Source organism: Bombina bombina, chromosome 2 (assembly GCF_027579735.1).
Source record: "Bombina bombina isolate aBomBom1 chromosome 2, aBomBom1.pri, whole genome shotgun sequence".
Taxonomy (NCBI): Eukaryota; Metazoa; Chordata; class Amphibia; order Anura; family Bombinatoridae; genus Bombina; species Bombina bombina.
The window spans coordinates 1,325,516,739-1,325,529,420 of NC_069500.1; the positions used below are offsets into that span (position 1 = coordinate 1,325,516,739).

At 40.2% G+C, this 12,682-nt stretch overlaps 1 protein-coding gene across 1 annotated transcript in view; it reads left to right on the forward strand.

Annotated features, from left to right (window-relative positions):
* LRPAP1 (LDL receptor related protein associated protein 1) overlaps nt 1-11,788 on the forward strand; it is a 112,970-nt gene extending 101,182 nt beyond the window's left edge. Inside the window, exons 7-8 of the mRNA XM_053704181.1 lie at nt 3,634-3,810; nt 11,045-11,788. Coding sequence (XP_053560156.1) covers nt 3,634-3,810; nt 11,045-11,113 — 246 coding nt within the window. The 3' untranslated portion in view covers nt 11,114-11,788. The remainder of the gene's footprint in view (nt 1-3,633; nt 3,811-11,044) is intronic.
* Nucleotides 11,789-12,682: the final 894 nt, after the last annotated feature.

Consider the following 12,682-nt stretch of genomic DNA (forward strand, 5'->3'; position numbering starts at 1 on the left):
TTTTTATGCTGAATCGTTTTCCAACTTTTCCTAAATGGATAGAATATGGACTGGGAAGAAATTTTTTAACAGCATTGCCAAATTATTTTACATATTTCCTTTGGAAATTTGCCTCTCTGTGAATAACATGCCCAATGTTTTTGCTTTTCTCTTCTGTTAGGAGAGATATATTTGTACTATGTATTTATGATTATTTTACTCTATCTGGACCACAGACCATGTCCTAAAGGATAGCTTTCTATCCTGCGGTGGGAGCTTCTGTGGTGCGATTCCACCATCTTGACTTTTGGACCTCTGGGTTTTGAAGTAGCCTCCAGGGGTACAGGATAGGCTGCTGATCTTGTCATCTAAGGGGCAGTTTCTTTTTGTCACGGTTTTCTTGTAATCAACAAAGAAGGCTACTTTTTTACCTTAGTTTAGGCCCTATTATCTTGGAGAGTGATTGTCTCCGTGCCCCTCTCAGAACAAGGTCTAAGATTTTATTCAAATCTTTTTTGGGTTCCCAAAACTCTTCCTCTTTGTAGCTCTAACCTTTGGTCTGGCTATTATTCCTAGCATCTTTATGAAGGTCCTAGGAGCTCTTATAGCGATGACAAGTACTTGAGGATTCGTGTCTGCTCCTTTCCTGGATGATATCTTGGTTCAGTCTTCATCTTTCCCTTTGGCAAGATCTCACACGGATTCTCTTTTGTGTCTCCTTCGGACTTATGTATGGAAGATATATCTGGACAAGAGTTCCCACCAGGGTTTGTTTTCTGGGAACGTCCTTCGATTCAACTTCTGTACACTACAGTCTTCTTGGTGGCTCATTGCATGGTGGCTTCCATGGATTATTATCCTTTTGTTCACTTTCATCTGTGACCTCTATAATTTATGTATGTTCCAGTAATGGAACGTCGACCTCTCCAACCTGTCCCAACAGATCGTCCTGGACTGCCATTCGAGAGACTCTCTCTCCTGGTGGCTCTGTCAGGATCAACTGTCTCAAGGCATGTGCTTTTTGAGACCGTTGTGGGAGATTGTGATTTTGGATGCCAGTTTTCTTTGCTGGGGAGTGTTTTGGGCTCCCTTAAAAACTCAGGGGATCTGATCACGGGTGGAATCCTCTCAGCTGATCAATATTCTGACATGAGAGCCTTTTTCACTTCTTTAGTGGTGTGGCATCATCTTCATTCTCTATGGTTTATCAGATTCCAGTCAGGCAACTTCTTCCGTTGTCTATATAAATCATCAGGGTGGAACGAGGAGTTCCATTGGTGATGAGAGAAGAGTCTTGCATCCTTTAGAAGGCAACGCTAGTGGAGGCGCTGGCAGTTTCATGAAGTTCTAACTTATCTGTTTTCTCCGTTAGCGCTTGTTCCTCGGGTGATCGCCCACATTTTACTGGAGTGGGTTTCTGTGATTCTTTTAGCTCTGGAGTGTACCCGCAGGATCTGGTGAAGATGTCTTCCTCCCCTCATCAGGTGAACCTTCTACTCAAGGTTCTTTTCTAAGGTCTGGATTCTCTGAGGCGGTCTGCCTGGAATTTTGAACGCCTAGTGCTATCCAAACAAGTTTTTGTTTTTTTTTCCCAATGGGTCATTGATAGCCTGATCCAGGCTTGTTAGCAGATTTTCTTGTTGTACCGCACTTGAAATGTAGCGTACCTTTATGGCTTGGTGTGAGGAACAAGGTTTCCCTTGACACAAGGAGAGGGTTCCTCAGATCTGATTTTTTTTTTTCCCCCTTGGTCTGGAGGAATGGTTTGTCAGCCAGATATCTCAAGAGTTAGCTTTTTTTTCCTGAGGTGCAGTTCTTTTTCCAGGCTCTGGTTAGTACAAGAGCTGTGATTAAACCTGTGGCTCCTCCTTGGAGACCTTATCTCTGTCTTAGGTTCTGCAGCTGGCTACTTTGGAGCCTATGTATTCTGTTGACTTTACCTTTTTTGTCTCAGAAAGGTTTTGTTTTTTGTTGACTTTTTTCTGCTTGCAGGGTTTCTGAATAACTGCCTTGCAATGTGATCCCCTTATCTTGTTTCCTTGCGGATAAGGCTGTTTAACGTTCCTAGTTAGGGTTTCAGTCTCAGATCTTATCGTCAATCTAGAGTTTGTAGTTTTTTTGTTTTTTTTCCTTTGACCTAATCCTTCCTCTCAGATGGAACATTTAGTACACAATTTGGATGTTGTGCGTGTTTTGAAGTTCTTTTTCATGTTTTCAAGGATTTAAAAAAATATATATATTCTTACTTGTTTGTTTTGTATGCTAGCAAGCGCATAGACCAGAGGGCTACTGCATCTTCTCTTTTCTTTTGGCTGAGCAGTGTCATTTGTTTGGCTTCAGAGGGAGCTGGCCAGCAGCCTCCAGTGAGGATTATGGCTCATTCACATACAGTGTCCTTTTCTTGGGTTTTTATGAACGGAGCTTCCATGGAGCTGATTTGTTAGGTGGGTCTTGATCCTCTTTTCTTACCTTTTCAAACATTTTTAAGTTTTGATGTTTCTGCCTCAGCTGAGGTTTCTTTTAGGACAAGGGTGTTTCAAGTGGTGGTGCCTTCAGATTAGGGTCTGCCTGCTTTGTTTTCCCTCCCGGTTCATTCTGTCTTCTCTCTAGCTTGGGTATTGGATTCCTAACAGTAATGAATGAATGTGTGGGCTCTCCATGCCATTGGAAAGAAAACGACATTTATGCAAACCTGATAAATTCTTTTCTGGCATGGAGAGTCCATGAACTCGCCCTGTGTTTTCAGGAGATGTGTTTTCCTGATCTTTTGGCACCTCTCCTACTTTTCTTTATTTCCTCAGCTAAATGACTGGGGAAGTGGGAGGGAATTCCTAACAGTAATTAATGAATTTGTGGACTCTCAATGCCAGGAAAGAAAAGAATTTATCAGGTAAGCATAAATGTTGTTTTTGTCGAAAAGCAGGGACATAAGCTTAGGAGCCTGCCCAAATCTGGAGCACTATATGGCAGCAGTTTTACAAGAATGTTATCTATTTGCCAGAGCACTAGTGCTACCGATGGCTACCTAGTTATCTCTTTAACACAGAATATCATGGGAATGAAGCAAATTTGGTAATAGAAGTACATTGAAAATGTTTTTTTAAAATGGTATGCTCTGTCTGAATCGCAAGAGAAAATGTTTGGGTTTCATAAACAACTTTCCAATTTACTTTTATCGTCAAATTTGTTTTTTTTTTTCACTTGGTATTCTTTATTGAAAGCTAAACCTAAGTTGACTTATATGCTAATTTCTAAGCCCTTAAAGGCCGCCTCTTATCTCATTGCATTTGGACAGTTTTTCACTGCTAGGCAGCGCTAGTTCATGTGTGATATATATATATATAATATTGCGCTAACTCCTGTTGATTTACATATGAGTCAGCACTGACCCGAAAAGATAAATTATCACTTGCTTTTTAATGATATTGGTTTTCTAGTGGAGCACTGTGAAGTTAGTGCCACGTTTCAGCATATTGCCTAGAGAACATAATTAGTTGCTTTACTTTTAACTATAACCTAATCTTACCCATCATTGCTCCTGAAATTGTGTTAGTTTGTTTATTATTGCAGAACATTATATTAGAATGTTTTATATTGTTTGTCATCTGTTTTCATTAAATCAGATTTATTTATTTATTGTTAATCAATCTGAAGGACGAACTAAAGCATTTTGAAACAAAAATCGAGAAGCATCAACATTATCAGAAGCAGCTTGAAGTTTCGCATGAGAAACTGAAACATATCGCAGAAACCGGAGACAAGGAACACTTACAGAAGAGCAAAGAGAAGAATCAAAAGCTAACGGAAAAGATAAAGGAACTGGGATACAAGGTTTGTACAGTAACTCTTTAGAATGTGGGTAACACAGATTCATTTGGTTCATTTTTTATGGAAAAATGTAACGCACATTGATCACTTATCATTTACCGCCTGTACTAAATTACTATATAAGGTTACAGCTATCAATTTAATTAAATTCGTATTCTCACCCATATTGTATTTTGTTTTTTTAAATGGATTTTTCTACATGAGGATTTAAAAAAATCCCAATGTACTGTACTAGTTACTAGGAAAGGCACAGTAGTAGTCATCCTTTTTGTGAGTGTGTACTAGGGATGTGAATTTGGATCCTTTTCGGAGGATCCGAATGCAGAAATAAGCAGCGGCTCATGCCCTTCGGATGTTTTCATAGCCAGATTGATTCCTGTAAAAGATCCCCACTTTAAGATCTTAGCGAATCCAGATCTCAGTGTGGGGATCTTTCACAAGGATTAATCCAGCTACGAAAACATCCGAAGGGCACAAGCCGCTGCTTACTTCTGCATTCGGATCCTCATAAAGGATCCTAATGCACATCCCTAGTGTGTACAGTCGGCTTCTGTCAGTTAGTTAGCTCAATGAGTTTGTTGTCCGTGCTTCTGTGCAGATAGCCTGATGTTTGTGCCTGTTAAGAATTGGTATTTGGAACCCTTGACCTTTACTGGGCGGTGCAGTATGCATTTGCATAATTTCTTATTCGCCATTCATTTTTGCAAACAAATGCTTAATATGGTCACAGGCTTTCGGCTGTTTTCAGTACTGTATTTATTTGTGTGAAGGTGCAACACAATGTTCTGGATTTGCACAGATCTTTGCTTGTTGCACTTTCACACAAATCTGGCGCTAAAAATAGCCGAATGCCACTGCCTTTCAAGAAATTGTGCACATGCCTATTGGTGCAGCCTTTTCAAATGTGGAGCAACAATAGATTTTTCTATTTAGATTTCACTTAGAGGGCCAGTCAGTACAAATAGCAATATTTGCTCTTTAAAAGGAGCATATTCAGTGAAGATGCACATAAAATCCAGGGGAGGGTCACATTGCTCTATGTAGGCCTTACTTTTGTTGTGAGGTTACAAATAGTGATGTCCCGAACTGTTCGCCCGCGAACGGTTCACAGCGAACATAGCTTGTTCGCCTTTGTGGGCGAACACATGGCGATGTTCGATCCGCCCCTATGTGTCATCATTGTGGAAACTTTGACCCTTTATGTCACAGCCGCCTGACACATTAGAGCCAATCAACATCAGACACTCCCTCACAGACCCTCCCAGCTACTCGGAATCCGCCATTTTAGACTCATAACGACCTTGCTTTCTTAATGAGAGGACGTGTTGTGTTTTTGCTCCTGACATTAATAGGAAAAACATAGCTAGGCTAGTGTATTTACAGTCCAGAAGGACTCCACTCATCTCTGCTGCAAGCACAGCACCCCAAAAAGCCCTTTTTAGGGCTATATTTCGTGCCGTTTTTTTTTCGTTTTTTTTTTTTATTAGCATTTGCCTGGCTTTCAGGCTGTGTGTTTAAGGCTCACAGCATATGCTGCTGTGATTACTGCCACCACTGATATCTCCCTAACAACATTAGTTTAAATGTAACTAACCAAAAAATTTAATTATTTTTCTAGCGTAATTTTTTTTTCATTTTCTATCAGGCCAGTGTCACACAGCATATACTCTGGTTCATTGCTCTGTGCCAGCCAGCAGCCACCAGTGTTAATATCCGTTTATAACATTATTTTTAATTTAAAAAAAAAAAAAAAAATATTTTGCTAGTGTAATCTAATTACATTTACTATCAGGCCTGTGTCTGTCAGGCTCACTCAGCATTAATATACCTCATTTTTTTTCAGTCTTTTGGTTAATTGGTCTGTGCCAGGCAGCCACCAAGCACTCATATCTATTCTTCTTCACCCTAATTTTAATATAAAAAAAAAAAAGTTTAAATTTGTTTGCTAGTGTAATCTAATATAATTTTCTATCCGGCCTGTGTGTTTTGCTGACATACAGAGCCTACTGTGTTTACTTGCTGCCCTCCCTAGTCTATGAGCCACGACTCATATGTGTTTAACCTTTTTTTAATTTCCCCCCCCAAAAAATAATTTCAATCATTTTTCTAGTGTAACTTTGGGAATGATAGTTGATTTAGGCCCATTATGGCTTAAAAGCAGACTCTGCATAAACTATGTAATTTTCCATGGGAGTTTTGCCAGGGATCCCCCTCCAGCATGCGACAGTCCAGGTGTTAGTACCCTTGAAACAACTTTTCCATCACTATTGTGGCCAGAAAGAGTCCTTGTAGGTTTTAAAGTTCGCCTGCCTATTGAATTTTAGGTTCGCGACATCACTAGTTACAAATTGTCATTTTTTATTCTAAGCTATTTCATTGTAGATACTGTATTGGAGTGGGCATCTTTCTGTATACAAAAACAAATTGTTAGGTTAGAAAAAATTATCTAAACAAGTGTTGTGTAGATTGGTTATTCTGCCTAAAACATTCTTGTAACACTCAAGCAAACCAATTGTTGCACAGTCAAAATTATATAGCATAAATAAACCAGCATAGAAAATAAGTAAAGGTAGAAAACCTTTTATCCAAACTGCTTGGGACCGTAAAAGGTTTGGATTTTAGAATATTTCCATCTGTAAAATGGGACAGTTTGGAGATGAAATGGGGTCAAGTGTAATCAACAATGTCTTATGCCATTTAGGCAATATTTATATGGCACAGTACAGTAATCAGAAAGGTAATATTTGTTGTTTTAAATATAGACTAGAATTAGCATTTTAGAACACAAAAACAAGACCAAAAAACACAGGCAGAGAACATTGGGGAAAATTTGAATTTTTTTATCATTTTATTTTAAAAATAAATATTAATGAAAGTCTGGATTTCGGAATAATTCTTTATTTTGGAATTCCAGATTTGGGGATTTCTACCTTGTTAATATAGTTTTAACCTTTATTTAATCTTTAAAAGTAACATGGAAGCAGATTTTCGACAGCAGATACCCTGTATGAACAAAATGGACAGACCTTCTCGTTGTTTCCTCCTGAAAAAAACCCTCTGGTGGCATTTGTTTTGAATGACTTCTATTTTCTTCTTAAATGGAAAGAGTCCACAGCTGCATTCATTACTTTTGGGAAATAAGAATCTGGCCACCAGGAGGAGGCAAAGACGACCCAACCAAAGGCTTAAATACTCCTCCCACTCCCTGATTGTCATTTGTTTGAGATCTTTCCCAGTTTTTTAAAGATAGGGCTCCGTTTGGCTGGTCCTGCGAGTAGGCCTGTGTCTTTTTGGGCGTTAACCTCCGGGTTGCCTTATATTTTTTTTATATCCGATGGGATGTCTTTTATTTGTTTTTGTTTCCTTTGTGAACCTTCTGGCATTGATACTCTTTATTACTTCTTCGGAATTTGTTTTGGACATGTTAGTCCTATGGTAAAAATGTCTATTTTCTGTTTTTTCCCCTATGAGGGAGGATTTAGGTTGCCGGTTAGGACCCTAGGTGCAGGCTGGTCCTGTTGGGTTCATTCGGTCTTGCGGCTGTTCAGACATGTGGCACTGTTCTGCTCGGCTGGTTCGGTAGAAGCTCCAAGTGCTCAGGTTATCATTGTTTTTCATGTTCAACTAAGTATTCGAGAGAACCTGTGGGTCCGTGAGGCGGGAAGGATTGTTTCAGTCCTTATAACCTTCAGTCATAGATGGCCGGGCAGGGGAGTTTTTCTGATGTGCCATTCTATCTGACATCTTATTTCATCAGAACTTAGAGTTTTCCTCCCCCATGTGATGGAGGGTTGGAGGGCTTAACACCCCTTACCGCATTTGAGTAGTTTGGCCTTCATTTTTAGGCCTCTGGATTTGTCCTTTTGGGCTTGATCCAACAGCTTGTACAGGATAGCTGTCTAGCATGCGGAAGGTTTGCAGTTTGAAACCAGTTGCAGGTGTACGCGTAAGCTGTTTATAGTGTATCTAGATACAGCTCTTACTCTTTGACGTGTACTGTCTCTCTGAGTTATAAGAGACCTTTGGGTCTTCTTCCATTGTCTCCGGGTGAGTTGGATCATCTTTTAGGGATCTGTGTTTCCGGGTGATGATTGTTCCCTGCGGGGACTTTGTTTAGCTCAGGGTTTTCCAGAGCTGGGTAGGCTTAGTGCCTTTCTCTTCCTTGTTTCATCTGCTTGTGCGGAGACTAGTCCTGCTAGTAGGTTGTTGTTTTGTTTTTTTTTACCTTGAGGTATCCCTTGGTTGTCCTGAGGCTCTGAGAAGTATCTTCATACGACTTCTAGCCTTGCTCCTTGGAGTGTTGGACTTTAGCTAGGGGTGGTTCCTTCCTTTGGTCTGGGCTTTCGAGTTCTTCTCGCTATCCAGATTCTTTGAATATGCATCCGTGTCTGTGCCTGGCTTTTTGGCCAGCTGGGGTGTTTAGTTCTAGGGTAAGGTTTGCCTGAACTATTAGGTGCCCAGACCTGTTTTTCTCCCTGAGAATTCCAGTTGCTGAAGCTTCGCTTGGCCTTTTTTCCTGACCCAGTCTTGGGTGGTTTTGGAATCTTGGATCTCGGGGCTGGTCGGGGTGTTCCACGGTAGTGGGAACTTGGGCTGTGTCCTTGGTCCATCTACCTAACCTCGTCATGGTTGGCCAGGTTTTCAGAGTATTTTTTACTCTTTGCCACCATCATCTGGTGGTTAGCTGTGTGTCTTGCGCCTCAAGGGTTGTTGGTTCATACCCAGCTGCTGGCTCTGGATGTCCAATTTCTGGTGCACCTTAGGGTTGCATTCCCCTGGTCAGCTTGCCAGTGTTCCCATGGATTCCCTGCTCTGCAGGTGAATGGGTTGGCTGTGCCTCTGCTTGGCAAGCTACTGTGTCTGTGTTGGGAATTTCTTTTCCCATTAGCCGGTGGTTTCGTGCCTTGAGTACAGTTGTTGCACTTTCTGGCATCGTCCCTTTCCTTTAGGGAATATTCTCCTCCCTATGGAGATAGAGTCCTTGCTTGGGGCTTCTCCTGGATGGGAGGCGGAAAGGTGGGATGGATTCCCCCTGGGGTCTTGCTGGCACCAAGTCAGACTTATTGGGCCTTTATTTTAATAGATCCTTCGGTCTATGGCCTTGCTGTCTGTTTTTAGAGTTGGGTTGTACTTGTACTCTGTGGAGATGGCTGTGCTATCCTTACGCTCGTTCCTGTACCTGTTTCAGGATTCGTTTGTTCCCCTGTCTTGGATCCCTGAGGCTGGGTTGGTCCAGCTGGGTGTGGGTCTGCAGGTCAGAAGGGCTGAGCGGTCTGAGGCGCTGCATTCGGTCGCAGTCCCCTCTGCATGTGTGAGCCTTGTTGACTTTATCCTGTTAGCTCAGTCTGCTAGGGAATATATTTTCCTTTCAACTTGCTCCATTGATTTCAGAAGAGGGTTTACTCTTCCTTCGGGTTCTGAGGGTATACTCCCCTTCTCGGGGGGGGGGGCGCCTCGATTGAGGTTTTGTGTTCCCCTTTTTAGGGACCTGTTTGTAGGTCCGGTGACTTAGGTTGCCTGGAGTGTGACCTCTGTCCAGGGGTTGCTTTTGCGGTCTGTTTGTTGCTTGACTGCTTCTTCCTCGCAAGTACCCTCTGTGTCCTCCTGTGCTCGGTGCACTCAAACGTGGGGTTTTTCACCTGGGTGTATTACACAATTTTTCATGGTCGAATGCTTTGGTATTCTATGGTCAGACACTGGGAGGAATTTGCCTCTTCAGTTGCATTCTGTGCTTGCAGGATGTTGGAGAGACGTCTGTTTTGTCTCTGTGCCCAGTCTTATCCAGGGTTTCGCTTGGTATAGGTGTGGCCTCCTTTCCCTGTTTGGGCCCCTTTGGGTCTCTGTGAGCTGGGCTCACTCTTTGAGGTGTTTTTTTGTATTAGGGGACCTTTCGGTTTCCTCAGGTTCTCCTTTGCCTTGTCCCCTTGGGGGTTTTCGGCTGGTGTCCCCTTCATTTGTGGGGGGTGAGGGGTGGGGGATCATCTGTTGGGCGACGGTGTCTCCTGGAGGACTGTTGGCTCAGTCGAGTCCCTTTGCAGTCTCTAGTTTGGCTTCTGGACTGACTGTGAGTCAGTGTCTTTGGGGCTTTTCCTCTAAAAAATTTCTCAGCTTCGGACAAAGCAGGTTTTTATTGGGTAGAGGTTCAGGCCTGGTGCCCTCAGTATGGGCTGCCTATTGTACCCTCCCGTCTTGGCATTCAGTGTCCTTTATAGCTTGGGTATTGGTTTCCCAAAATTAATGAATGCAGCTGTGGACTCTTTCCATTTAAGAAGAAAAACATATATTATGCTTACCTGATAATTTCCTCCCCACCCGTAATTTTATGTGAGGCGTCCTTATTATTCTTCTGGCACCTTTCACCCTGATATTTCTTCTACTGTTCCTTGTTCCTCTGCAGAATGACTGGGGGATGAGGGGAGTGGGAGGAGTATTTAAGCCTTTTATTTGGTTGTCTTTGCCTCCTCCTGGTGGCCAGGTTCTTATTTCCCAAAAGTAATGAATGCAGCTGTGGACTCTTTCCATCAGAAGAAAAGGAAATTATCAGGTAAGCATAATTTATGTTTTTAGAATATAAGGTGCTCTGTCAATTATACAAGACTGCCTGCACTGTTCATTGTAGCATTTCAGTGTTGCACAGACAAGTAGGGCATTGAATACAGCGGACAGTTCTTGAAAATTCTTGCCACTGTAACTGGGAGAGAGTGAGAAAGCACTCTATAGACCTCAGATAAAATAGCCTTCATGAGTTTGTTAGCACCATTTAGGTGTGTGTTTTTAAATCTCGAAATGTATTCTTTAAAAAACCTTATGCAATCCATGTTCCTGGTCTCCTTTGTTTGGATGTAAATGACCTCTGATCTAACCAATTACTGTACATAATGTTACAGTTGAACAAGTACAGTTTCAGTGGTATTTTGAAATAAAAGCAGACAAAAGAATGTATATTGCTGTGTTAGATTTTTTTTTTTTAATTAAACATCATACAAGGGGATGAAATGTTGTGTCTGATGTTCTTTTAATTACGGAGTAGCTGGCATGGGACTCTGATGTAGAAAGACTGGATGATCGTTCAGGAGTGGGTGATGGCTCAGTTAAAAGAGTGTGTAGTGTGAAAATGGGTAGTTTTTAGGAAAGGGCTACATATATACAAATACATATTTTGTGCTTTTGTAGCGCTAAAGTCAGTCCACAAATTAATACTGAAGTAAAATTACATTTTTCTTTTTTTCCAATTTAGGTGAAGAAGCATCTCCAGGATTTAACAAACAGGGTTTCCAGAAATGGACTAGAGCATAACGAACTCTAAAACAAAATCCTATTGCATCAGTATTTACGGGATCTAAAGGATATTACTGACATTCTTTAAAATATTCTCATGTCTAGCTGGCCTAAACGTTTGTGGGGCAATGTACTTTGGCTGTTCAGCAATTATTTATTATGCTTTATTAAAAAATAAAGTGCCATATAGTTCCCACTTGCAAACTATTTGTCCCTAAATAGAAGATTCAATAAATATATATATATAAAACTTTATTACCTACCAAGCTCATTTTATAATAAGTTCAACAGCCAATGTGACAACACAACAATATACGTTTTACCCATGGGTTGCAGCGCAGTGAATGCAAGTTTGCACCATGGTGTGCCAGCTGTACTCGCTAGGTACATTTTTCCCTCAGTTCTTGCCGGTGACCAGAGTTCCTTTTCTGTTACATTTAGTTCAGCATTTCTTTCTTTTGTTTTGTTATAGTATTTTTTCAATCAACTAAACTGACAAATCAACCATGTGAAATCAGCATTCTAACGGTTCTCTATAAATCATTATGCACAAGAAGATTGCCTTATTAGTTGTTGTTCAGCCTTTTTGTAGTTTAATAGACACCTATCATACCAGTCCATGATGCACTGTTTCTGCCTTTGTTTTCTTAGTTTGTCATCAGATTTTTAATTTGATAATTTGAAATAAATATTTTCCATTAAATTATTTGTTTGATTCATTCATTCATAGAAACATTATTTTCTGTAGTATGGCTACGTAAGTGGAATCATAATAATTGTTTGCAATGCTTATGATGTTTTTTTTATTTGTTTGTTTTTTTATTGCATTTTAACACATATAGAAAAATGGAAGAAAAAAATCCATATACAATGAAAAATCTTATTTCAATTGGTGCCGCCAAAGGAAAAATATAAATTGCTGTAATAAAACAATAAAAATCAAAGGGATAATAATCAATGAATAACTTCAAGTATACTCTTTCCTTTATATAAATTCAAGGATAAACGATTAGTAAACAAATAAGCTATTCACAGGTTCCTACTATTCCATCTTGCAAAAGTTGCACATATAAGACATACTCAAGTATATTCTGATGCTGATTTGAATGAAGATTTTTTTTAAATCTCCCCATTGCCCCTTAAAATTATCCATTCTCCACTAAATATCAGCTTGCATATCATATTTTTCAACTATTAATTGGTGTAAGAGACCCTGTTTTAATAGTTTAATTTCAAAACAGTTTGCTTTCAACTGTTTTTATGAGTTGAAAGCAAACTGTTTTAACTTGCGCACTAACCCATCGTGTGTAAAAAGCCGAACTTAGGATATCTTGCGTACGATAACCTTATTCTCCCATAGAAGTCAATGGAGCAAAAACAGTGGAAAAATAAGTGCGTTAACTCGACATGAAAATATGGATATTTAACATCCCAATGTTCTTCACATAGAGGAATATGTTCTATTTATTAATATTTCTCTCTTCCTTTTCTCTTTTCCTTTTTTTTTCTTTTCCTTTTCTCTTTTCATTTTCCCTTTTCTCTTTCCCTTTTCCTTTCTCTTTTCCTTTCTCTTCCTTTCTTTTCCTCACAAAACATT